The sequence below is a fragment of the Trachypithecus francoisi genome, unplaced genomic scaffold, assembly GCF_009764315.1.
Source record: "Trachypithecus francoisi isolate TF-2019V2 unplaced genomic scaffold, Tfra_2.0 Lachesis_group8, whole genome shotgun sequence".
NCBI classification, from domain to species: Eukaryota; Metazoa; Chordata; class Mammalia; order Primates; family Cercopithecidae; genus Trachypithecus; species Trachypithecus francoisi.
Window position 1 is genome coordinate 105,068,497 of NW_022681473.1, and position 26,631 is coordinate 105,095,127.

The window sequence follows — 26,631 nt, forward strand, 5'->3', positions numbered from 1 at the left end:
TCCCTACTAACTTGTGACACTACCTTCATCATACACCATGTCTCCAAATATCTGTGTGTCTATTCCTGAGCCTAGTTTAGTACTAATTCCTGTTTTCTCAAAGGAAGGATCTATCACTAAGAAAAGTTTTTACTCACACTGCTTTCTAGATTGTGAAAAATTCAACCACCACCCCCAAATCCCCACGGGTTCAATATTAGCCTGTATTCTTCCCAAAACAGAATACCCAGTTAAGAAAATAATTTAAAAAAATAAATATATGTTTATTTAAAAAAGGAAAAGAAAAACCCTAACCAAGAACAACCCCTGGTACACTGAGAAATCAATGCTTCCTCTGAAAGCCAGCAACAGCCGGTGTTGTCATACCCAAGAAGTACAGGTACCTCAGTCCAAACATCAGGTCTCAAATATTCTTCTGTGGTCAAAACTGGCATTCAACAGGGTGCTGGTCTTTGTGGGCTCCAATTATTAGCACAGACAACTGTTACTGCTGGATATCTCACTGCCTATGCCCACTACCACAGCCCAGCCACCCCCACAGCCTCAGGCAAGTTACATATCCTCAACACTCCATTTGTAGGCAAGTTCCTCCACTGCCTTCTTGCTGGCAAGCCTGGCAAAGCGCTTCTGTTCAAATCCATTGGATCTGCAATCAAAAGAGATATACTATTCACCAGAACCCTGAAAGAGACATTTATTTTAAAAGAAAGGGAAGAGTTCACAATATAATGAAAAGGGGGGAAAGTAAAGAGTCATATGAAAATATTTAAGGCATGGCCGGGCATGGTGGCTCACACCTGTATTCCCAGCACTTTGGGAGGCTGAGGCGGGTGGATCACGAGGTCAGGAGTTCATGACCAGCCTGAACAATATGGTGAAACCTTGTCTCTACTAAAAATACAAAAACTAGCTGGATGCAGTGGCAGGTGCCTGTAATCCAGCTATTCAGGAGGCTGAAGCAGGAGAATCGCTTGAACGTGGGCGGCGGAGGCTGCAGTGAGCTGAGATCGTGCCACTGCACTCCAGCCTGGGTGACATAGTGAGACTCTGTCTCAAAAAAAAAAAAAAGAAAAGAAAATATTTAAGGTATATGCAGTAGAATCAAAGGGACAAAATATATCATTCATCCTTTTCTTGGTCCTTGTTCAGACCCTTCCCCCACTCTGACAGCTATTTCAAACATGTGCCACTCTTTTTTTTTTTTTTGAGACGGAGTCTCACTCTGTCGCCCCGGCTGGAGTGCAGTGGCCGGATCTCAGCTCATTGCAAGCTCCACCTCCCGGGTTCACGCCATTCTCCTGCCTCAGCCTCCCAAGTAGCTGGGACTACAGGCGCCCGCCACCTCGCCCAGCTAGTTTTTTGTAGTTTTTAGTAGAGACGGGGTTTCACCATGTTAGCCAGGATGGTCTCGATCTCCTGACCTCGTGATCCACCCGTCTCGGCCTCCCAAAGTGCTGGGATTACAGGCTTGAGCCACCGTGCCCGGCCACATTTGCCACTCTTTAAAAGCCCAGTTTTCTTTCAGCTGATGTCCACATCTTATATTTTGTCCATTCATTACAAAAACATTTATTGAATTTTGTTTATATACTAGGTACCATGGTAGGCACTGCATGAAAATGAGTATCACACAGCACTTGCCCTGATGAACTCCCAGACTAGTGGAAGAGACAGACATTTAAACAAATAAATTAAAAGAACCGCTTAAACTCTGGCAGAAATACATATGGGGTATCATGGAAACAGAATGGGTATCTTAATCAGCTTTGGGGAGGTATGATAAAAAGGTGACATGAGGGTTGGGCAAGAATGATCAGTAAAGGCTTTGTGTTAACTACAGCACTGGGGATGGGAAGGGTCAGAAGGGTCTGGAGGTCATTTCAGAACGGAATAAGCAACAAGAACAAAGGCACAGAAATAAGAAGTGGCCTGGTATGTGCAGCAAACCAAAGGCAAACTGGTATGGCTGGAGCCTGAAGTACAACAAAGGGAACAGCCATGAGTCAAAGTTGGAAAGGTAGGCAGAGACCAATGCATAATGAGCTTTGTAGGCCATGGTAAAAAGCTTGTATTTCATCCAGAAAGGATAGATTTAAAGCAAGAACTTAAACTGCATTTCAAAGAGATCACTCTGGAGGAGATCTGGGGCAGGAAAATCACTGCAATGGTCCAGGCAACAGATGATGAAGACAATGATAAAGAGGGATGGAAGAGAGAAGATACAGGAGGCAAAATTAGTAAGACTAATTAGTAGGACTAATTGATTAGGTACACAAGGACAAAGGAGGAGGAGGCAAATTAGAGAGCACATGAGTAGTAGCGGGCTACAGTAGAAGATGATGAGTTCAGCTTTAAATACAATGCATTTGAAATCTCTCAAGTCCAAATCAATAGAGAAACACATAGCTAAATACACCAGACCAAGATGCAAATACTGATTTGGAAATCATGTACATATAGGTCATAGGTGAAAACATGACTAGGTAAGAATCGGCCAGAGGGAGCACATAGAGTGTGAACAGCTAAAAATTATGGATGGAGCCCTGGGAAAGATTTAAGAGGTGCACAGAGGAAGAGGAGTTTGCAAAGGTGGCCCAAGAACGATCAGAGAAAAGAACCAGGGGTAGGGTGTCATGGAAAACAATACAGGGGTGAATTTCAAGGAGGTAGTGAGTGGTCCTCAAATCCCTTCTAATTACCATGCATTCTCTTGGTCTTCTTATCTAAACTTCTTGAAACAGCCTGTATTCACTGTTTGTTTCCTCACTTTTCATTCACTCCTTAATACATTAGAACCTGGCCATTGTTTCACTATACCATGGAACTAGCCCTTTCAAGTCATCAATGATATTCCTTGTTGCCAAATCCAGTGACTCCTCCTTCCTCTTCCCCAAATCAGCAAACAGGTCCCTCCAGCTCACCCCTAACCACATTCCCACTTCCTATTCTCTTACTAACCATCCTTACTACCACTGCCTGAAGGTCATAGTTCAGACATTCATTACCTTTAGCCTGAGCTACTGCAAAAGCCTTGCATCTGTTCTACTTCCAATCTTGTGCCTTTCAAATCCTTCGCATTACTGCTACAATGGATTTGTCTATCTAAATTGCAGAGCTGTTTTTAATCCTTCCGTGGCTCCCCTTTACCTCTAGGGTGAAGACCAAGCTCCTCAGAAAGGCTTCCAGGGCCTTCTGTGATCAGGGTCTGCCAACCTCTCTCATCCATCTCAAACTTCATGCTATCCAACGACAGCAAATTACTTATGGACCCCCCACCATCTGGTATCACCATGGTGTCTCATAGCCTTATGACTCTGCACGTATAGGACCCTCTTCCTTTAACATCCTTCCTTTCCTTCTTATCTTGGCTGGTTTACCAATATCCCTTAAAACTCAGCTCCCATATTTCATCCGTTAGGAAGCACTTCCTGATCACATCCTCCTAAGGCTCAACTCACTCTTCCTTTGTGCTCCCAAAACATCTTGAAAATCTTCTATAGTAACATTAACTAAACAGCATTGAAATTGTCTTCTATTCTAGACTGAAAGTGAGCTCCTGGGCTCAGGGGCTATCTCTCATTAATCATGGAATCCCTAGTACCTAGTACCTAGCTGCTTACACTTATAACATGTATGCTAAGACTTTCCCTTAAGGAATGAGTGGAGTAACGGAGGGCTTTAAGAAGGGAAACTTGGCCAGACATGGCAGCTCACGCCTGTAATCCTAGCACTTTGGGAGGCCAAGGTGGGTGGATCACCTGAGGTGAGAAGTTAGAGACCAGCCTGGCCAACATGGTGAAACCCTGTCTCTACTTAAAAAATACAAAAATTAGCTGGGTGTGGTACACACGCCTGTAATCCCAGCTACTCGGGAGGCTGAGGCAGAAGAATCGCTTGAACCCAGGAGGAGGAGGTTCCAGTGAGCCAAGATCATGCCACTGCACTCCAGCCTGAGCGACAAGAGTGAAATTCCATCTCAAAAAAAAAAAAGAAGAAGAAGAAGGGAAGTTTATTATAAATGGCATCCTCTCCAAACTTAGAAACATGGATGGTACTCCAAAGCACTAAGGAAACCACTGTTTTTTACCTTGGTAACAAGGTCTTAAGAGATTTATACTAATATGATAACACAAAGGACATATGAATAACAAACACCAAATCCTAAGCAGAATCAGAAAACAAATTGCAGGAGAACTCACAGTGAAAAGAGCTTTGGACCAGAGAATCAGGAACAGAGTTCTAATTCCAGCTTTCTCAGGGAAATTGCATGCCTCTAGGCAAACTGCTTATTTATTGGGCTTCAGTTTCTCTTTTAATTAATAGGGGCTGGGTAATTACCTCATGGGTTTTTCCAACTATAACATACTATATATCTGTTCTGGAAATATCCCCTTGCAGTGGGCCCAATAGAGACAAAACTAGGAAAGATGATGAAAGATGAATAACAGAAAGAAAGCAAGAGTGACAAAGGGAAATAAGAGGAGAAATCTAGGATAAAATCAGAACAAGTAGAAAAAAGCAACTGAGAAAGATGAAGACAAATTAAACACTAGTAAAAAACTAGGTCAGGGAGAATTCTGTTTTGGGTCCAAAAATTAAAAAACAAAAAACAAAAACTCGGTAGCAGGGAACATCTGTAGGGTTGTACTATAAAAAGATCTACTTCTGGCCGTATGTATGGCAAATGAGTATTCTGAAAAATCCTCCTTCTACCAAAAGCCTACATACTTTTTGCAGTTCATGTAGTGAACCGCAAACGGAACTAGTAAGCTAGCCCGTAACCACAGCTACCCTAAAGATATCTAACAAGATGAGTAACTATAGTCATCTTATAGACATCTGCCAATATCAGAAAAAAGAGTTTTACATTTTTTTATTCTAGAGATGGGGTCTCACTATGTTGCCTAGCCTGGACTTTAGCTCCTGGGTTCAAGGAATCTTCCTGCCTCAGCCTCCCAAGTAGCTGGTACTACAGACACATGCCACCACACCTGGCTGTTGGATTTTGATGGCACCAAGAGGGACAGAAGACAATGCCTTAGGCCCATATAAGGTGGGGAGTTAGATTATAGACACTGCAGAGTAACCTGAGCAGACTAACCTATCCTCAGTTAGCAACCATAAAACCTAGACAAAATAAAGAAATACAGGTATTTGAACATGTGGAAGAGTGACCAAAAGTAAGTATAAACTGGATGAAGTCTATATATGAGAAGAGATTTGCTAGAGGGCAACTTCCCAAACAGCACAGCTCATGAAGGCAGAAAGCCACAGACTTACTGGCTTGAGGAGTTAGTGCAAAGTGGGCAGAACAGCTAGGAAATTAGGAGGGAAATCTTGAAAGAGAAGGAACTACAAAAGGGATGAACCTCAATATCTACATACAAACCCTACTCAAATCCTTGGCTAACTGTTAAACAACACATGTGCAGAGAAAATACCATCAGGCCAAAAAAAAAAAAAAATGGCAGCTAGAAACTAAAAGAACTGAGCAGAGATTGTAGCTGCGGTCCACTGCAAAGGAGAAAGTTTGGAGTTCAGCCATGTTAGTTACCTGCTAGAATAAAAACCAACACACTTAAGAGGAATACAGTGTAACAGAACTCAAAGTCTCCACAGTGAATCATTCATGATGCCTACTAACAATTTTAAAAAGTGACCAGACAGGTAAATAAACAGGAAAATGCAATACACATCGAAGAAAAAGCAGTCAATAGAAAGCAATCCTGTGGTGAATCAAATGTTGCAATTAGCAGACAGGACTTCAAAGCACCAATTATGTATCATAAATATTTTCAAGAAGAGGAAAATGTCTCATAATTAACAGATGGGAAATCTCAGCAGAGAAATGTAAGCTATTAAATGGAAATTTTAGAGTTGAAAAACAAACCAGCTAAAACAAAAAATCCACAATTGATAGTAACTGATAGAAAAATACAGACACAAAAAAACCCAGAACATAGGTGATCTAAGATCTAAACACTATTAACCACCTTGACCTCACTGACATTTATAAAACACTATCTTTTATAACTACAGAATATACGTTCTCTTCAAGTGCAAACGAAACATTCAGAAGACAGACTATATACTGGGCCATAAAACACATCTAACAAATTTCATTTGTATTATTGTTTTTTGAGACAGGGTCTCACTCTGTCATCCAGGCTGGAGTGCAGTGGTGCAATCACAGTGCATTGCAGCCTCGACCTCCCTGGGCTCAGTGATCCTCACACCTCAGCCTCCAGAGTAGCTGGGACTACAGGCGTGTGCCACCATGCCCGACTAATTTTTATATTTTTTTGTAGAGACAGGGTTTTGCCATGTTGCCCAGGCTGGTCTCAAATTCTGAGGCTCAAGCAATTTCGTCTGCCTTGGGCTCCCAAAGTGTTGGGATTACAGGCATGAGCCACCGTGCCTGACCAACAAATTTCAAAAGATCAAAATATTACAGTATATTATCTAACCAAAATGGAATTAAATTACAAGTAAATAGCAGTAAGATATCTAGAAAAGTCCAAATATTTGGAATTAATGCACTCCTAAATAACCCATGGAGCAAAGAATAAACCAAAAGGATAATTAGAAAATATTTTGAACAAAATCCAATATACATTCCTGAAAACAAAACTCTCGCAAAACAGGAATAGAAGGGAACTTTAACTCGATAAAGGGTATCTACAAAAAACCTACTTAATGGTAAAAAACTAAATGTTTTCCTCCTGAGATTAGGAACAAAGCAAAGATGTCTGCTCTCACTACTTCTATTCGACGTCTGCACTGAAGTGCTAGCTAATGCAACAGGGCAAGAAAAAGAAGCAAAAGCATCTAGATTGGAAAGTAAGAAATCAAACTGTATGCAAAGATGGAATGACCCTCTAGGTACAAAATCTGATGGAATCTATAAAAAAGCTGTTGTACAAAGTGAGCTTTACCAGAAGGAAAACAACTGACAATACAGTGTAACAGAACTCAAAGTCTCTACAGTGTATCATTCATGATGTCTAGTAACAATTTTAAAAAGTGACTAGACAGGTAAATAAACAGGGCAATGTAACCCACACTGAAGAAAAAGCTGCCAATATAGAAACCAATCCTGTGGCGAATCAAATGTTGCAATTAGCAGACAGGAAGGACTTTAAAGCACCAATTATATATCATAAATATTTTCAAGAAGAGGAAAATATCTCATAATGAACAGATGGGAAATCTCAGCAGAGAAATTAAGCTATTAAATGGAAACAGCTCAAGCAATGGAAATGCCAGTGATAACATTTTTAAACTTTCAAGTGTAAATTAGAATTCTGAAAACCTGTGAACTCTTTAACTTCCCATTATTTAAAGATTTTTGTGATGAGACCAGAAGTGATGTTAACAAAAGTGACTTTCTGATATTGTATACTGGAAATATGTCAACATTTGGAAGGTCTGAAAAACTCAGCAAACCAATATTTTACAAATGACCAATGCATGATGTTATAAAATCATGCATGGGTAAAAGATCCACTCAAAGTATTAAAAAAATTAATATAACAGTAATGAAAGTTCTTTGATCTGGTTTCAGGTTCCACATAGCTCACCTTTAAGAAACCAGCACTTGTTGAGTTTTTGTGTTAACATTAAGAAATATAATATGCCTTCTCTTTCTAACTACCTATGTGTGAGGCTAAATTTTCTTCCCATACTTCAACTGAACAACATATCACAGCAGACAAACGCAGTCAAGTTACCTACTATTAAGTCAGACATTAATGAGATTTGCAAAAATGTAAATCAATGCTATCCTTCTATTTTTTCACTTGGAAAATGTAATCATTTTTCATTTAAAAATACAGTAATTACGGGTGCAGCACACCAACATGGCACATGTATACATATGTAACAAACCTGCATGTTGTGCATACGTACCCTAGAACATAAAGTATAATAATAAAAGTTATTATGTTAATGTAATTAGTTTATTATTTTTTAGAATGAATAAACACTTTTTAAATGTCTGAGTTTTAATTTATAACATGGTAAATATCAATATATATAATCCACATCAACAAAAGCTTTTTGAGGTCATCAGTAATTTTTAAGAGTGTAGGCCAGGCACGGTGGCTCAAGCCTGTAATCCCAGCACTTTGGGAAGTCGAGGCAGACGATCATAAGAGACCAGGAATTGAAGACCAGCCTGGCCAACGTGGCAAAAACCCCGTCTCTACTAAAAATGCAAAAATTAGCTGGGTATGGTGATGCACACCTGTAATCCCAACTACTCAGGCCGCAGAAGCATGAGAATTGCTTGAACCCGGGAAGTGGAGATCGCACCACTGCACTCCAGCCCAGGCAACAGAGCAAGACTCTGCCTCAACAACAACAAAAAACAAGAGTGGTTGGGCATGGTGGCTCACCTGTAATCCTGTAATCCTGTAAACCTGGAATTCCAGTACTCTGGGAGGCCAAGGTGGACGTATCACCTGAGGTCAGGAGTTCGAGACCAGCCTGGCAACATGGTGAAAACCTGTCTCTACTAAAGATATAAAAAATTAGCTGGGCATGGCAGCGCGCGCCTGTAATCCCAACTACTCGGGAGGCTGGGGCAGGAGAATCGCCCGAATCCGGGAGGCAGAGGTTGCAGTGAGCTGAGATTGCGCCACTGCATTCCAGCCTGGGCAACAGGGCGAGACTCCATCTCAAAAAAAAAAAAAGAGTGTAAAAGGATCCTGAAATTAAAAAGTTTGAGAATTATTGTGCTAGATACTAAAACAATGTCCTTTAGTAGGCAAGAGGAGATAGGATCTAACACGTGAGTACACGAACTGACTCTGAATGGAAGCAAATATAGTTCATCCATCATAAGAGACAGGAATTAGAGCATGTGGGTACAGATGCTGGTAGGTAGACAGATGAGGTGGTAGAGGACTGTGAGACATTAAAAGTGATTGCCTCGGCCGGGCGCGGTGGCTCAAGCCTGTAATCCCAGCACTTTGGGAGGCCGAGACGGGCGGATCACGAGGTCAGGAGATCGAGACCATCCTGGCTAACATGGTGAAACCCCGTCTCTACTAAAAACTACAAAAAACTAGCTGGGCGAGGTGGCAGGCGCCTGTAGTCCCAGTTACTCGGGAGGCTGAGGCAGGAGAATGGCGTGAACCCGGAAGGCAGAGCTTGCAGTGAGCTGAGATCCGGCCACTGCACTCCAGCCTGGGCAACAGAGCGAGACTCCGTCTCAAAAAAAAAAAAAAAAGTGATTGCCTCCTAAGACCGTAAAGTGAATAAAGATTCAGAGGCTACATTTTAAAGACATATCACATAGAAGGCTCCAGACCACGACTCATCACTCGACCCCTCTAAACCTTAGAAAATGTCATTACAAGTAACCAATGTCCAAAACAAAGGGTGTCTTATCTGAACACCTGAGTTGTTTGTACAGAGCTTTAAAAAGTGTTATGAAAAGGAAACAGAAAGAGGAGTGTTCCAAGCATGAAAAATTAGGATTTGTGGACCTCAGAAATAGAAGCAAGCAAAGTGCATATTTTTCACCTTGTGATTAAAGCAGAGAATGAAATAAAGTGTGGAGCAACTTACGAGTGGTTAGGGAAGGTTACAGTCAGGTAGAAGAGAAAATAAAAAAGTAAGAAATACCCAGGCTTGGCCGGGCGCAGTGGCTCAAGCCTGTAATCCCAGCACTTTGGGAGGCCGAGACGGGCGGATCACGAGGTCAGCAGATGGAGACCATCCTGGCTAACACGGTGTGACCCTGTCTCTATTGAAAAATACAAAAAACTAGCCGGGCGAGGTGGCGGGCGCCTGTAGTCCCAGCTACTCGGGAGGCTGAGGCAGGAGGATGGCGTGAACTCGGGAGGTGGAGCTTGCAGTGAGCTGAGATCTGGCCACTGCACTCCAGCCTGGGCGGCAGAGCGAGACTCCGTCTCAAAAAAAAAAAAGAAAAAAAAGAAATACCCAGGCTTACCTGTCCACTCCATCCCAGCGATATCCGGGCCAAATATTAAATCTGTTGGGAGGAGGTGCTGGACCACTGTAGCGAGGTCTCACTAAAGAGAGGAGTAAGAAAAAAGTATTTAGTTAATGACATAATTTAATTCAGAGCAGGATGGCAATGTGGGAATTTATTATTATTATTTTTTTTTTTTTTTTTTAATAGAGTCTCACTCTGTTACCCAGGCTGGAGTACAGTGGCACAATCTCCGCTTACTGCAACCTCCGCCTCCTGGGTTCAAGCGATTCTCGTGCCTTAGCCTCCTAAGTAGCTGGGATTACAAGCGTGCACCATCACGTCCAGCTAATTTTTTTTTGTATTTTTAGTAGAGACGGGGTTTCACCATGGCCAGGCTGGTCTCCAACTCCTGACCTCAGGTGATTCATCCGCCTCAGCCTCCCAAAGTGCTGGGATTACAAGCATGAGCCACCGCGCCTGGCCCGGAAAAATTTTCATATAGAAAGACCAGTTGAGTTGAATCTAAACTCACAAATACAATGAATTTAAATTATTTGGGAAATCCTTCCTTGCATACAGCTATGTAACAGCATCCTAATGATTCTCTCTCTTCACAAGTCACCTCCAGCTCTGATCAGATTCCCAGAAGTCCCACCTTTTTTATTCTTGTTCTCCTTGGCCTTATTCTTCTTGATGAAGTTGGCCATGGGGTCCCCCTCTCTTTCTTGTTCTCTTAGCATCCTATCCAGATCTTCGTCATCAATATAGCGGGCCAGAGGCTTTTGCATCTCTTTCACTGCATCCTCCACATTTTGTTGCTGTTGCCGGCTCTGGGCAAGCCTGGGCAAAAAAGAACCAAGAGTGTTTGCTATGACATTTCCACTTCTACACAAGATGGACCATACTGCTAAATTTGGAGACTCTCCTCTTTCTAGTAGTACCCTAGGGCAAATACTGAGCAGGGTAAAATTCCCAGAATATCCACTGAAAGTGTGGAATATATCAATATCCTAGGAAGAAGATTCAGCACACCAAATTTCCCATTACTGATAACAGCTCTGAAGGCATAATAAGAAAGTGAGTGATCAAGAAGAGCAGAGAAATGACTTGTTCCAGTCACTGCCATCTTGTTTACCCTTTCAGTGGTTCCCTTACCCTTTTCCCCACTGGGCATACAGCTCATCTCTCTCTGAGTCCTTTTCTGCTTTCCTCCTTTGTTCTAAACGTTCCAGTTTCAAATTCCTCTTACGACCGGACTTATCTCGAAATACGGTTTCAGCATATTGAAATTCAGCTGCAAAGGAAAATTATACTCAAATATCAGGATCAAAATCAGAAATAACATTCTAAGAGATCAAATCAACCACTTGGAATTCTAATGCTAGAAAAGAACTTCTGCAGCCAGACCAAAGTAGTTCCTACCAACATCTAGGTGCATATTGGCACTGGGCCCGAGAAATGGCATTTTTCTTTTTTTTTTTGATATGGAGTCTCGCTCTGTTGCCCAGGCTGGAGTGCAGTGGCGCCATCTTGGCTCACTGCAACCTCCACCTCCCAGGTTCAAGCGATTCTCCTGTCTCAGTTTCCTGAGTAGCTGGAATTACAGGCATGCAACACCACGCCTGGCTAGTTTTTTCCTATTTTTAGTAGAGATGGGGTTTCATCATGTTAGCCAGGCTGGTCTCGAACTACAGACCTCAGCTAATCCACTCGCCTCGGACTACCAAAGTGCTGGAATTACAATGAGTCACCATGCCTGGGCGAAATGGCATTTTTCAAGAAGGAAAGAAACACTGGGACTCACTGAGAAATTATAACCATGCATAAAACTAGAGCTGAAATTTGATAGCAATTAAAAGTTTAAAATATCAGGTATAATAAGCTAAATTAAAAAAAAAAAAAACATGAGCCTGGATTGGTCTCTGCACTTTCATATTTTTACCTTCAAATGCCATGGTTTCTTGATCCTGTTTCTTGAGCTCCTGCTGTTCTCGCTGTATGTCAGTTAACACCAACCCAGTTTTAGCCCCAGAATACATGTGTGCAGCCTATGCAATGGAAAAGGGAGCATCCAACATTAACGAGATGATGTGGCAGTAGGCTCCATGGGTACACAGTTAGTTGCATTTGTGTCTGATGACCAGCAATAATTAAACCTCAAACTCTAGCTTTACATTCTCATTAATTACCACAGGATTCAAAAACTATAAAAGAAAATCAAATTTCATCAAAACCATCAAGTTTAAGAGTAAGCAGAAACACAAACTAACAATATGTTAAAGGAAGAGCTACACATTTGCATTTCTGACTTTTCAGAAAATAAACTGCACACATGAAGATTCTCTCAGGTCATCTGATCAGAAACCAGTATAAAGTACTAAGCCTTCCATTAGAGACCAACACTGATAAAATATTCCATTTATAGTACAAACTCAAGCAAACCTAAGATCCTTAAATTGTGGATATATTTCAGGGTAATAACAAAAGATCTAACCAAATGAAAACTTTTTGCTAATTTCCACTTAGTATCAAGATAGCAAACCAGTCCACGAATGAAGCACACGGTATATCCTGATATCCTTAAGCAACCAAATTGGACTAATATCAAGTTGTCCATGAACTAAACAGATACATAAAATGTCAAGGGGTCCAGCTGAAACAGAGACCTCTTTTTTCCCTAAAAGAGAAGAATCTCACTCCCGGGGTAAAGAACAAGCTGGTCTACCCTGCCAGGACCACTCTTCTTAGAATCTTCTACAGACAAGATTTACCTGATAAGTCTGCACTGGGCAGAAAAATGCACATCACAGGCTCTATCATTCTGTTTCTTAACCACTCACAAATAAGATTCCTTTACTACTACCAATGTTCTTTACAATATAATTACTCAAGGTTCATATGGATTTTGGGGTTTTTTGGCTAATTCATCAAGCTTTATCATGAATTCAAAACAAAACATTGACCTTTCGGACAACATGATTTCTAAAAGTGGTTTCATATTTTAAGTGTCTGTTCTTAAGTTCTGGATACAGAGGCCTATAGTCCAATTTATACTAGTAAATCACTAACACTAGATACTTACTTTGTCCCAGACACTGTGCTAAGGGTTTTACTTACACTGGCTTAATTATCATAATAACTGTACACAGTAGGTACTACTATTATCCACAATTTACAGATAAAGAAACTGAGGTTTGGAGATATTAAGCATCTTGCCAAATGATCCGTTTGACACGTTTGTGCTCCAAACTCCACTCTGCAAATTACAGTCCCTAGTTTATTCCTAAGAAAATAGGCAGCTTTTCTGGACCTGTTAAAATGAGATTGTAGAATTAAGAGGCTATAAAAGCAGAAGCTACTTGGGAAATCTGGTATCTGTAAGTCCATCTGGGATAGGTTATAGCCAGTTTGCCTTCAGAAAGAAAGACCTCCAAAGGTCCTTTTAACTAAGATTTACTACACTTCTAAGAGCTACATTCTTCTTCTTGGCTTCTCTGGGACATATATAAAACTGAGAGAAGAGTCACACAAAAAGAAGGACATGGCTCCTGAAAATCCTGACCTTCTTTCCAGGAGGCTGACTCCTTCGAGGCGGGGACAGGTCAGAATCAGAAGATTTGGTCCTCTGTCTCCTCCTTGGTGGAGAGAGGTCAGAATCAGAGCTCCGGTGTCTAGGTCTATTCCGTGGAGGTGACAGATCTGAATCGGAATCCTGGTGCCCTGGACTTTGTTTATGCCGTGGAGAAGAAAGGTCTGAATCAGTTGTTTTCTGGCAGTCACCTGGATAGGAGCAAAGAATCTGTGTGACTCTGATGTCCCCTAGGTGAAGAACTTACATGAAATCTCCTATGGCTGGGAGAAGAACCTAGAAATTAAAGAATTCCTTTTATTTTATTTTATTTTTTTTTTGAGACAGAGTCTCAGGCTGGAGTGCAGTGGTGTGATCTCAGCTCACTGCAATCTCCGCCTCCTGGGTTCAAGCAATTCTTGTGCCTCTGCCTCCCAAGCAGCTGGAATTACAGGTGTATGTCACCATGCCCAGCTAATTTTTGTGTTTTTAGTAGAGACGGGATTTCGCCAATGTTGGCCAGGCTAGTCTTGAACTCCTGACCTGAGGTGATTCGCCTGCCTCGGCCTCCAAAGTGCTAGGATTATAGGCTTGAGCCACCATGCCTGCCCAAAGAGTTCTTTAATCCCCTTGGAAGAATCTAAGAAAATAACTTACCAAGCTAATGTGCAATATTTATTTAGTTTTTCTATGAAGAATTATCATTAACCTAAACATAAGTATGGATGACATAGGAGAAGAGCAAAGTCAGAAACAACTTTTAAGACCAACAGGTAGAAGATGGCATTCTATTCCCAAGTGACCACTGACTGTAACTGGTGTGTAAGATCTCCACACACTCCTCTATGTCAGTAACCCCACTCATGGAAAGACAGCTCTCCATAGTGTGGCAAAAGTCAGAAATACCTAGAATTATATTCTGATATCCTCCGACTAAAGGATAACAAAGTGCTTTAATTTAAAATTAAAGTAGTTCCTAGGAACAAAAGAGGGAGTAAAAAATGTAACTGCACAGGCCTAAATTCTAGTGACTGTATAAGCATCACAAGTCACCTCCCAAAGAGCATTCTGCAATATGTATCGACAGTCTTTAAAACGGCCACATCTTCTGACCCAGTACATCAACTTCTCAGCTTTCTAGGAAACCTATATAGAAGTAGTTGAATTTCCAGGAAATCTATCTAGAAGTAGATAAGGAAATAATCCAAAATGGGGACAACAGTTTATGTACAAGGATGTTCATTATAGAATTACAAAAGCAAAAACTTAGAAATAACCAAAAACATTCTTTATTAGGAAAATGATTAAATTTATGTAATGAAACACTATTAAAAATTATATTAACATAAAGATGTTTTTATGGCCTGAGGAAGACTGTTAAGAAAGGAGAGCAGGCAAGATTGCACATGCAATACAAATGTTCTACATAGCCAGAGCTCAACTATATAAAAAAGGCAAACCAAAAAAGACTAAGATGACCCTGGCTACAACACTAATTGCCTCTGAATGACAGAATTTTGTGTCACATTTTATCTTTATACACTTCTGTACATTCTAAAGCTTCTGCAACAAATAAATTGTACTTTTCTATGGGGTGGGGCGAGTACATAAAAAGATACATGAAAACCTTCCTCCCTGCCACCATAATTCTTTAACTCTCCCAAACCCAGCCTCTCACTTTTCAAAACTTTCCCAAAGAAACTCCATTCTTTACCTAATAAAACAAGTAAAGGGCCAAAAGAAAGCTCCCAGGGATACATATGTCCCTCTCATGGACAGTCATATGCTCACCTTTGGAATCAAACTGCTTCTTGTCTCCAAAATGGGATTTTGTTTGCTTTTTTCGTGGAGGAGAGAGGTCATGGTCATACTCATATTTGCTGTTCTTTGGGAGTGACGAATGGGAGGCTCCTGACTCCTTCCAATGTGGAGAAGTCTTGCTAGAGGCTCTTTCTGGGGCTTTACCACTTTTGGTTCTGGGTAGGGAATGAGCGACAGTAGGAGCCAAATCAGGGGAGTCATGATGGGCCCTTCTGAGTTGCTGTGTGTCTGAAGAACCAAGAGTCCTCCTAGATGTGTCAGGGGAGTTGTTATGGACCCTTCTGGGGGTAGAGATATCTGAGGAATCATGACGGGCTCGCCTAGGAGGAGAGGGATCTGGTGAATCATGACGGACTCTCCTAGGAGATGCACCTGAAGAATTATGCTGAGGCCTCCTGGGAGGAGAAGGATCTGGAGAATCATGACGGGCCCTCCTCGGAGGTGAAGTGTCTGAGGAATCATGACGGATCCTCCTGGGAGGAGATGTGTCTGAGTCATGACGAGCCCCTCTGAGGGGAGAAGGATCTGGGGTGTCATGACGGGCCCTCCTAGGAGATGAATCCGAGGTATCATGACGGACTCTCCTAGGAGATGAATCCGGGGTGTCATGACGGACTCTCCTAGGAGATGAATCCGAGGTATCATGACGGACTCTCCTAGGAGATGAATCCGGGGTATCGTGAAGAAAATGCCTGTGTGAGGGTAGGTCTTCATTGTGGCCTAAACACAAAAAACAAAGAGTCAGATTCCCACAAATGCTCTGTCCCTCTGTCCACTCCCACACCCAGTTTCAAGACATGCTCCAGCAGCACATACCTCAGAACTGCTCAAAAAGCCCAAAAGGCCTGCACAGTTTTCTTGCTTAGCGGCCGCAAATCACCACTCATGAATATCTTAAGAATAACCCCTCCGCCTACCAAGTCATAAATTTGCAAAGCATTTTCAGTACATTTTTTATATTCTACCCTTTAAGGTAAGCAGGGCAGGTACCCTTGTATTATGAACAGAGCCTCTGTTTTCAGCTGAGGAGCTGAGCGACTTCTTACCCAAGGTCACAGCTACCAGGATGAAGACACAGGCTAGAATCCAAATCTTCTAACTCCCAGTCCAATATTCTTTCTAAAACCTCATTTGTGCAGAGTTCCCAGCTAGTGGCTCCTACTGATATTTTGCCTAGATACTTTATAGTTTGTACTCACTCCTCTTTCAAAAGGTAAATTGACTAAAACGGTGAATATCAAAATAAAATGCTGTTAACTATTTAATCCATTTCACTGTGCTCTTTGTTAGAGAGGGGAAAAATCACAAAAAAAGAAAGGAGCAAGTAATTACCAATCACCTACTGTGTGCCAATGTTTTATGGCGATTACCTGATTCAATTCTCATAAGCCTAGGACATAAATGTTGTCATTTCCATTTTATAGATGAGGAAGTTAATACTCAGAAAGACTAACTTGCCAAAGTCATACTGCTAATAAGTGGTGGAGGAATATTTAAATTCAGCTCTATTTGACTCCAGAGTCCATGTGCAATCTTTAAAATACGTAAATCTTTAAAGTTAAAATACAAGTCTGAGACCTTCCATTTTCAAAGGCACCACAGAATGAAATATCTATAGCATCTGGAACGGTTTCAAAATCCAGTTCTTCCTCTACCTCTATCTCTTGTCATTGAGTTCCATAGCCCAAATAAAAATAAAGGCTGGGTAGGAACCAATGAATACTTGTTAAATGAATGAATTAAAACAAGTCAACTCCTTTACTTTGGGGAACAGGCCTATCTGATTGGAATCCACTCCACAGAGAAAAGTATGATATCTGTGGGGGGCCTAACAGTAAATCTGAAGGAAGTAAGGGTCAGAGATTGGTAAGCGTATTTTCAGTAACAGATTGGGATGGGGAAGTGAAAGCAAGGCAGAAGAAAAGGAGTGAAGGAGTGAGTGAGTGAGTGAGTGTGTGTGACTGACTTTCTAAACATTCAGATACAGAAAAGCACTGTGTGTGTGTGTCTGTGTGTCTTCCTAGACAAACAAGATATGGAGACCAAAAGATTCTCTTTGGAAAAGAATTCTGATTAGGCTACAAAAATCAAATGCCTACTAGCAATTAAACAATTCTACAGATATTTATTAAAGGCAGCTCCTTGTGCTAGACAGGGGACTATCATGGCAAATAAGACCAGTCTACGCTCAAACAGATGTGACACACAAACGCTTTTTATCCAAGTCTCCAGGACTCAAATTTTTTTCAAGAGGGTTAAGTTATAAATATTAGCTTCCTAGAGTCTAAAGTGGGCAAGTGGAGGGTAATGCACTGTAAAATGCCAATATTTAAGGAAAGAAGAGAGAAATTTACTAACAAAAACAGAACAAAAACATTGGTCCTTGACCGCCCAGAAATGAGATGCTTCATTGTAGAAGAGGACAGTGGTAGCTAAAGTCCCCAAATTCTGTTCCTGTTTCTTGTAAACTCCTCCCAAAGTCTTGCCTATATACCAAGGGCTCTCCTATTCTGAGTCAAAGAGGAATGTGTGCTCACAGGCCTCCAAATTAGTCACCGACCTCAGTAACCCTAATGCCAAAATACAAGAGAAAGAGGAACATCTGGTTTCTAAGTTCCTATGTCTTACTACTTCTGAAGAAGTCCAGCTTCCTTTTTCCTGCTTTATTTTTCAGGACCAATGACACACTAAAAAAAACTATGCATTCCTCTAAAAGAAAAGTGTAGAAAAGAAAAAAAAACCTCCCCTACTAATGGAGATTTAGATTTATCTATTGTTGAAACTCACCTCCCAGAAGCTTCCATTTGGCACTGGAACGAAAGGCCTCCATCTGCTTTACCTCTTCTGGCCGCTCATCCACAAACTCTGCCACCTGTGGGAGTAAAGATTTCCTATGCTAAGGAAATCCACAGGATCCAGCCAAGAAGCACTGTCTCAAGAACCTGAAGTTACAACCATTCCGATTCCTAACCTAAGGGCGCACACATATCCAACACGGTCATGAAGAAATAAGTAGGGGTCTTCAGTTATGCTAGCTCCATAAGCACCTGATTGTCACTGTATTGGTTGAATTGTAGATCCTTCTCTAATTAATCAATGTCCCCGCAAAGGTTAATTTCTTTCATTACAAACCTTTTTATTAACCTGCTAGGTACACAACAGCCACTTGTAAGCTAACACTAAATTCCTATTACACTTTTACTTCTACATTAAGAGTGAAAACATAGGTGGCCCCCCATCATGCCTAGCACTAATCAAGGACTTTGGGTTTCTATGAAACCTTTCTTGTTGTAGGTAGTCACAATAATAGGTTTTCTTGAATACAACCAAAAAGAGCCACTGAGATGTACACAGAATCATTAATCTTTAAGAGCTAAAACCACATTTGTTATCTTCCAAACTTTCAAACAAATCAGAATCTTCTCTATAGTATTCCTAATAAATGGTCACTCACCCAATCCCTTCCTGACAAGGACCTCATTATCTTACAACGCAGTCCACTGCATTTTTCAAAAATGGTAGAAAGTTCTTAGTTTTACTGGTCTCATCTCTACCTTCCTATAACTTCTTTGAATTGATTCTAGTTCTGACCTCTGATGCAACTGATCCCTTTTCCACATGACAAATTTTCAAAGAATGATGGCATAATAAATCCTAGTTACAGAGTAGCAACTATGTGCAAGGTACTGTGTTTTACTCATATAATCTAACTGGATTCTCACAATAACCCTGCAAAGAAAGGCTCCACATTACTGAATAGCAAACTGACTCAGAGAAGTTAAGTAACTTTCTCAATGTCACAAGCTAACAAGTGGCAGAACTAGAATTTAAATCCAGGTCATAACAGCCCTCTACTTCTCCGAAAACCCTACCATCATTCTTCATATAATCCAGTTTTGAGATCTCTCACTGAGCATTGAAAGCACAGGTTTTGGGCAAGATGAATTAAGATCTAAATCCCAGTTCTTCCACTTAGCATTTGTGTAACCTTTGGTAAATTATTCTAAGCCTCAATTTCCTCATTTGTAAAAGTGGGATTCAAAGGATTGCTATAAGGATCGAATGAGATAATTCAGGTAAGCTTAGCCATGCGTGGTACATGATAAATGCTCAATAAATTACACCTATTAGTTATTCCTGTGCTGCCACTGCTATCGTAATCATCATAATCGTTTTGCCATTATTACTGGTGGTGGTGGTGGTTATCTTGCAGTTACAAAAAGGAATTCAATAATCAAAATCTGTTTTAACCAATGCAGAGAGCAGTGACACTAAAGCCTCCTTTGTTTAGGTTTTTGGGCCATCATAAAAGCAAGACAATATCATAAAAGAAAATGGCCAGGTGAGGTGGCTCATTCCTGTAATCCCAGCACTTTGGGAGGCTGAGGCGGGTGGATCGCTTCAGCCCAGGAGTTCATGACCAGCCTGGGCAACACAGCAAAACCCCATCTCTACTAAAAACATGAAAATTAGCTGGGCATGGTGGCAGGCAACTATAATTCCAGCTATTCGGGAGGCTGAGGCAGGAGGTTCGCTTGAGCCAAGATCGAGCCACTGCACTCCAGCATTGGTGACAGTGCGAGAATCTGTCTAAAAATAAATAAATAAATAAAAACTATTATGAAGTAAGTGAAAAGGCAAATGATAAAATACACCTACAACATAAGCCTAATGAACATATAAAAAATGATTCACTTCACTAGTGTTAGAAGAAACTGGGCCAGGCACGGTGGCTCACATCTGTAATCCCAGCACTTTGGGAGTCCGAGGCAGGTGGATCACGAGGTCAGGAGATCGAGATCATCCCGGCTAACACAGTGAAACCCCGTCTCTACTAAAAATACAAAAAATTAGCTGGGCATGGTGGCAGGAGCCTGTAGTTTCAGTTACTCCGGAGGCTGAGGCAGGAGAATGGCGTGAACGCGGGAGGCGGAGCTTGCAGTGAGCCGAGATTGCACCACTGCACTTCAGCCTGGGCGACAGAGCGAGACTCTGTCTCAGAAAAAAAAAAAAAAAGAAACTGGATACCATTACTCATTTGCTAAATCGGCATAGGTTTGCTATTGGTTTTGTTTTGTTAATAATTCTTTAATATCGGCCGGGCATGTGGCTAACACCTGTAATCCCAGCACTTTAGGAGGCCTAGGCGGGAGGATCACTTGAGCCCAGGAGTTCAAGACCAGACTGGGCAACACAGAGACCTCATCTCTACAAAAAATACACAAAATTAGCCAGGCATTGAAGTACGCACCTTTGGTACCAGGTAGTCGTGGGGCTACGGTAGGATTGCTTGCACCTGGGAGGTAGAGGCTACAATGGGCCATGATCATACCACTGTACTTCAGCCTGGGCAACAGAGCAAGACCCTGTCTCAAAAATAATAATAATAATATTGATGACGTAGGCGAACTGGCATTCTCATTACTTCTAGTGGGAGTGTAAACTGCTGGCACCTTTTGGAAAGCAATATGGGAATATAACTAAAAAGAACCATACCCTTTTGATCCATTCATTTCATATTATGGGAATAAAGAAATAAACTGATTTCTACAAATGATTTATGTACAATGATGTATGATATTTTAAAAGTGGAAACAGTTCATGTATCCAGTAATAGAACAGATTAAATAAATATATATAGTGAACTACTACATAACCAATAAAAATCATACACTCAAAGAATATTTTAAGGTCTTACCAAAGTATCCAAAACATATTATTTAGCAGAAGAGTAGACTCCAAAACCATATGTACAGTATGATCCCAATTATGTTCAAAAAAATAAAACACAAGCATGTATAATCTCTAAAGAGAAAAACCTGAAGAGATATGCATCCAAATATCAGCAGTTATCTTTGGATGGTCACAATATAAGTGGTTATTCTTTTAAAAACTTTAAACTTTTTTCAATTCCCAAATATTCTGTAATAAATATGCATTGCTTTCATAAAATTAAAAAATAACAACAAACATTGTTAATATTTATTTGTTCTGACCAAAACTAAACTGGCTCCCTAAGATCACTATTTTCCTTCTAATTACTAGCAAGCCCTCTTTTAAATAATCGATTTTAGAATTTTGCTGGGAATTAATATTAAATACTCATCTGGAATCCATCTTTACCATCTTTAGTGGAATTCAGCCTATCAACAGCTCTCCTTTCCACTTTGTTTCTCAGAAATTCTCAGCAATGGTTTCATGAACCACTGGGAGGTCATTTGCCTATGATTTTGTCCACCTGGCTCTTATATATCCTTCAAAACTCAATATTTACATCTTTCAGGATATCTCCCAACAGAATACAAAGTATGCTACCTCCCCTGGGCTCTAATGGTACTTGGTACATATGTGAAATATCCCCAACATTTACCATACTGTTGAAATTTATTTGAAATTGTTTTTCATTCTAGGGTATAAACTCTAAAATATAGCTATGTTCTATTAATCTATGTATCTCCAGTACTTAGGCAAGAATATACAATTTGAAAGTTTGGTTAAATCAATGAAAAAAATGGGGCAAATAAAAAGTTCCCTATAATTGAACCTCAGCATTGTTTTTAAGGAAGATTCCAACAAACTGAACCACAGCTAATTCACATCATTACTCTATCACTGATGTTGAGGAGTCTTCTCTCTGTGATCCGTCTCATTTCTAGGCTGATGGGCCCTCCATAAAGAGAGGAGTTGGTGTATAGGCATCAGCAAAGAAAACTATTTTAAACAGCTCTTTGGAAACTGTCACCTCTTTTCTGTTCTCAACTAACCCCCTACAAATTTACCCTGAGCTGGGAAAAGAAATTGAGAAGCCTGGCCTGGCACGGTGGCTCACACCTGTAATTCCAGCACTTTGGGAGGCCAAGGTGGGTGGATCACCTGAGGTCAGGAGTTCAAGACCAGCCTGGCCAACATGGTGAAACCCCGTCTCTACAAAAATACAAACAAAAAAAATTAGCCGGGCATGTCGCCTGAACCCAGGAGGTAGAGGTTGCAGTGAGCCAAGATCACGCCATTGCACTCCAGCCCAGGTGACAGAGTGAGACTCCGTCTGAAAAAAAAAAAAAAATTGAGAAGCTTGCTTCATTTCAAAATCCTGACAGCCCCAAAGATACCTACCACAGGCAAATCTCCATCATCTTCCTCTTCCTCTTTTTCTGGTTTACTTGTGGAGATAGCGGTCCAGCTCACATCATCATCCACAATCCGCATTCTAAATGAGAATAAGAAGATCAAAAAGAGTCATTCTAGGATACCAGCCTAAAAACACTTATCTATTGGTTTTAAAATAAAAGTTCAAAATCCTACAGGATCCTGCATGGTCCAGTCTTTGTCTACAAGGTCATCTTAATCTCCTACTGCTACTTCCTTGGTTGAACACCTCCCTGGGTCATCCTTTGGTGCCTAGGAAGCAGCCAAGTTACTAACGCATCACTTTTCACATATGCAGTTCCTTCCCTCTGCCTGATCTACTCTTCTCAATCTTTTTCTTTTTTGAGACAGGGTCTCACACTGTTGCCCAGGCTGGAGTGCAAGGGCACCATCATGGCTCCCCGCAGACCTGACTTCCTGGGGTTAAGTTATTCTCTCCACTCAGTCTCCCAAGTAGCTGGGACTACAGGCACGTGCCACTGTGCCTGACTATTTTTTTCTATTTTTTGTAGAAACAGGGTTTAACCATGTTGCCCAGACTGGTCCCAAACTCCTATATGCAAGCAATCCGCCCGCCTCGGCCTCCCAAAGTGCTGGGGTTACAGGCGAGAGCCATCGCACCCAGCCTGGCAAACTTTTCTTGACTGCTTCCCCCGATTCCCTCACCATCCCACACTCACTCAAGACTATGGACCCAGCCGGGCCCAGTGGCTCACGCCTGTAATCCCAGCACTTGGAGGCCGAGGTGGGTGGATCACGAGGTCAGGAGATCGAGACCAACCTGGCTAACATGGTGAAACCCTGTCTCTACTAAAAATACAAAAAATTAGCCAGGTGTGGTGGCGGGCGCCTGTAGTCCCAGCTACTTGGGGGGCTGAGGCAGGAGAATGGCGTGAACCCTGTAGTTGGAGCTTGCAGTGAGCTGAGATCACACCACTGCACTCCAGCCTGGGCGACAGAGTGAGACTCTGTCTCAAAAAAAAAAAAGACTAAGAACTCTTGTTAAAAACTCTTAGAATACTTTCATTGCATTTATCATAAAGGAAATATATCAATTAGTTGTGTAATTAGTTGCTTAAAGCCTGTATTCCCACTAAACTATAAGCTCCACAAGAACAGGGACTATGTTTCTTTTTGTTCACAGAGGCATCCTCAACACCCTACAGTAACTGGAATACGGTGTATTCAATAAATGCTTGTTACATGGATAAACAATAGTTGAGCCCCAATAATAACAATGACTGCCATGATGTGAAGTTATTCAAAAAGCCAGGGTCACTTCATGCAATCCCTCTAATCACAACCACCACTTCATAAAAGCATTATTATTCAGTATTATTCCCGTTTTAAAGATAAGGAAACTGCAGCTCAGTGAGATGAAACACCTTGCCCAAGGGTACACAGCCTATAAAGTGGCACAGCTAGGATTCGAACTCTGACCAGTGCTGCTCCAACACTCAAGCTACTTTCATCACATGGCACTGCCTCCAAAGGATCCACACAAGTCAGCCAAGCAGAAAGACGAAGCCAATAATAAGGCAAGCACCAAACCAGAAAACAACAGACTAGTTCTTTAGAACAATGTGACTTCACTGGGTATCTTAGTGCCTTAAGGTTACTGTAACAAAGTACCACAAAATTGCGTGGCATAAAACAACAGAAACTCTCACAGTTCTGGAAGCTAGCAATCTGAAATCCACGTGTCTGCAAGGCCATCCTCCCTGGAAAGTCCGTAGGGGAGAATCTTTCCTTGCCTCTCCCAGCTTCTGGTAGCCCCAGGCATACCTTGGTTTTTGGCAACATAAATCCAATCCAATCTCAGCCTTCATCTAGACATGGTCGTTTTTCCTTTGTTGCTGTGTCTGTATCCATACTTCCCTCTTTTTAAAAGGAAAACAGTCATTTTGTATTTGGCACCCACCTTAATCAAGTATGACCTCGTCTTAACTGATTACATCTCCAAAGACCCTATTTCTAAATGTCACATTCTGTGGGTGGAAAACGATTTGGTAGGGCCCACTACATTGGGCCACAAAATTTTCCCATTTGAAAATAATACCCAGTTCATGGTACTGTTGTAAGGCTTAAACAAACTTATGTTTAAATTTCTTATAATGTTGCCTGGCAAGAAAAGTATAACTATGTAAATGTTAACTTCTCTTGTTAGTAGGACTATTACTAAGAGTAACAGGAGGTGATCAGAGGTCTCTCATTCAGAACCAAGTCCTTGGGATTTGGGAATCCCCACAGGCAGGTACCGGGCCCTAAAGATCCAAGCACAGAGGCTTTGAATCCGCTCCATTATTCTCGGGGCGCAATATTCATTCTCCATGGGAGAGAACGGAAGTCTACCAAGGCGGGAAAAGAGTAATCAAAGTTACAGCCCGGCTCTAACGCACTGACGCTACTGCTTAGAGGCTCGAGGTGTAAGCGGGGCGGCAGAGGCAATGCGGGGCCTCAAGCGATGTGAGTGGGGCCCTGGGCATGAGCAGGGGTCGGCGGAGAAGCCAGGAGACCCCCCAAGAAGGAAGGAGTCGCCAGGCGACCGAGGGCGGAGTTGGGAAGGGTGAGGGGTGGCGAGTCGTCGCAGGCCCCGCCCCGGCCGGTACCAACTCACCCCTTGCCGCCGGCCCCGCCAGGCTTCGGCCGCTTTTTGCGACGCTTGCGACCGGACTCAGACCCCCGGTCGATGCCGGCATCTGCCCCAGACAAGTAACGCTTCAGATACTCGGCCTTGGAAAGCGGCGGAGCTGCCGCCATGGCAGCGGCGAGGGCAGAGAGACGGGTCGGCGCTGGGGACAAAATTCCTCAACGCGTAACGGACGCCAGCCACCCGAGGGGGCGGGGCCAGGGCCGGAAGTGGCGGAGGGTGCTGAGAACCGCGCGGCTGGCAGGTCGGGCCGCAGGGAAGGCGCTCGCCTTCGGAGCGCTCCACAGCCCTGGGACGACGCCACCAGGTTTCTTCTCTTCATCCACCCACCCACCCACCCATCCATCCAACCGCAGCAAGCGCTGTTCTGTGAGGCCACAACCTGACCCAAAAGACCCCGCCCCCAGAGGTTACCTAAACTGCAGAGCACGGGCAAAAAAGTGGAGGGCCACAGGCTGCAGCGTAGCCGAGTTTGAATACAGGTTCCATAGCTGGCTAGCTGTACGACCTCGGGCAAGTTATCACAGAGCGGGAAGAATCCCGGCACCTAACTCGAAATGGTCACAGGCTGAGATGACACTACTGTGTGAAGTGCGCAGAGCGGTGTTGGGCATATGGTGGGCATATGGTCATCGGAACTATGTTCGTTATTTTTATAAGTATCTTTAAGTGGGGAGAATCCGCTCCACTAGGCTTCCAGGTACCTACCGTCCGAGAAGGGAAGCCAGGAAGTGCAAACCAACATAATTACTATGAAAAACGTAGTTTCTAAGACCTGTGTAACTCTTCTGGTATTATATTACAAGTAGCTCCCAGTTATCTTTTGAAGGAAACTAAAATCTTGACAATGAAAAGGACCTGGATCTATTTTTAGCATAGCAAAAGAGAGAAACCAGAGAGAATGAATTCTAATACTCAAGTTTTGGGGGGGAATAAAAGACTTTATTCTTGGCAGGGGTTTTAGAGCTTTACCTGAATTATCTCATTTAACCCTCACAATTCTCAAATCGTTTCAATATCACATTTTACAGATAAGAACTGAAGCTTGGCAAGGTTAAGGAAGTTGCTCAACTTCACATAGGCAGAACATGACTCTTGGGAGCAGAGGCTAGCAAAGTGGGGTGCAAGAGGTCATCCAAATTTCTTGAAATATCTTTTTACCTTATCATATGTTAGACTGTCACTTTTTTATCGTTTTCTTCCCAGCTTTATTAAGGTTATTTGACAAAAATTATATATATTCAAGGTGTACGATGTGATGATTGGATATAATTATACATTGTGTAATGATTTAATTAAAACATCCTTCACTAGACTTATTTATGTACGAGTTCGGTGGGGGGCACTTAAATTTGTCTTAGCAAGCTTCAAGTAAACAATACAGAATTATTAGCTATAGTCAATATGTTGTACATTCGTTCCCCAGAACTTGTCTTAAAACTGAAAATTTGTATCATTTGAGAGAGAAGTTTTAGTGTTACTGAAATCAGACTTCTGACAGAA

At 41.9% G+C, this 26,631-nt stretch overlaps 1 protein-coding gene across 2 annotated transcripts; it reads right to left on the bottom strand.

Annotated features, from left to right (window-relative positions):
- Positions 1–242: 242 nt before the first annotated feature.
- On the bottom strand, positions 243–25,290 carry BUD13 (BUD13 homolog). Of its 2 annotated transcripts, XM_033207848.1 has the most exons (11): positions 25,096–25,290; positions 22,446–22,539; positions 18,120–18,204; positions 15,973–16,052; positions 15,303–15,936; positions 13,506–13,723; positions 11,886–11,991; positions 11,099–11,237; positions 10,599–10,783; positions 9,959–10,040; positions 243–646 (listed from the first exon to the last, which is right to left on the bottom strand). In XM_033207848.1, the coding sequence occupies exons 1-11, from the start codon at positions 25,236–25,238 to the stop codon at positions 553–555; spliced, it is 1,860 nt and encodes a 619-aa protein (XP_033063739.1). In that variant the 5' UTR covers positions 25,239–25,290; the 3' UTR covers positions 243–552. The 2 variants fall into 2 exon arrangements, with proteins under 2 accessions (XP_033063739.1, XP_033063738.1); XM_033207847.1 differs by having other exon boundaries at positions 15,303–16,052; positions 25,096–25,289.
- Between the last annotated feature and the right edge of the window lie 1,341 nt (positions 25,291–26,631).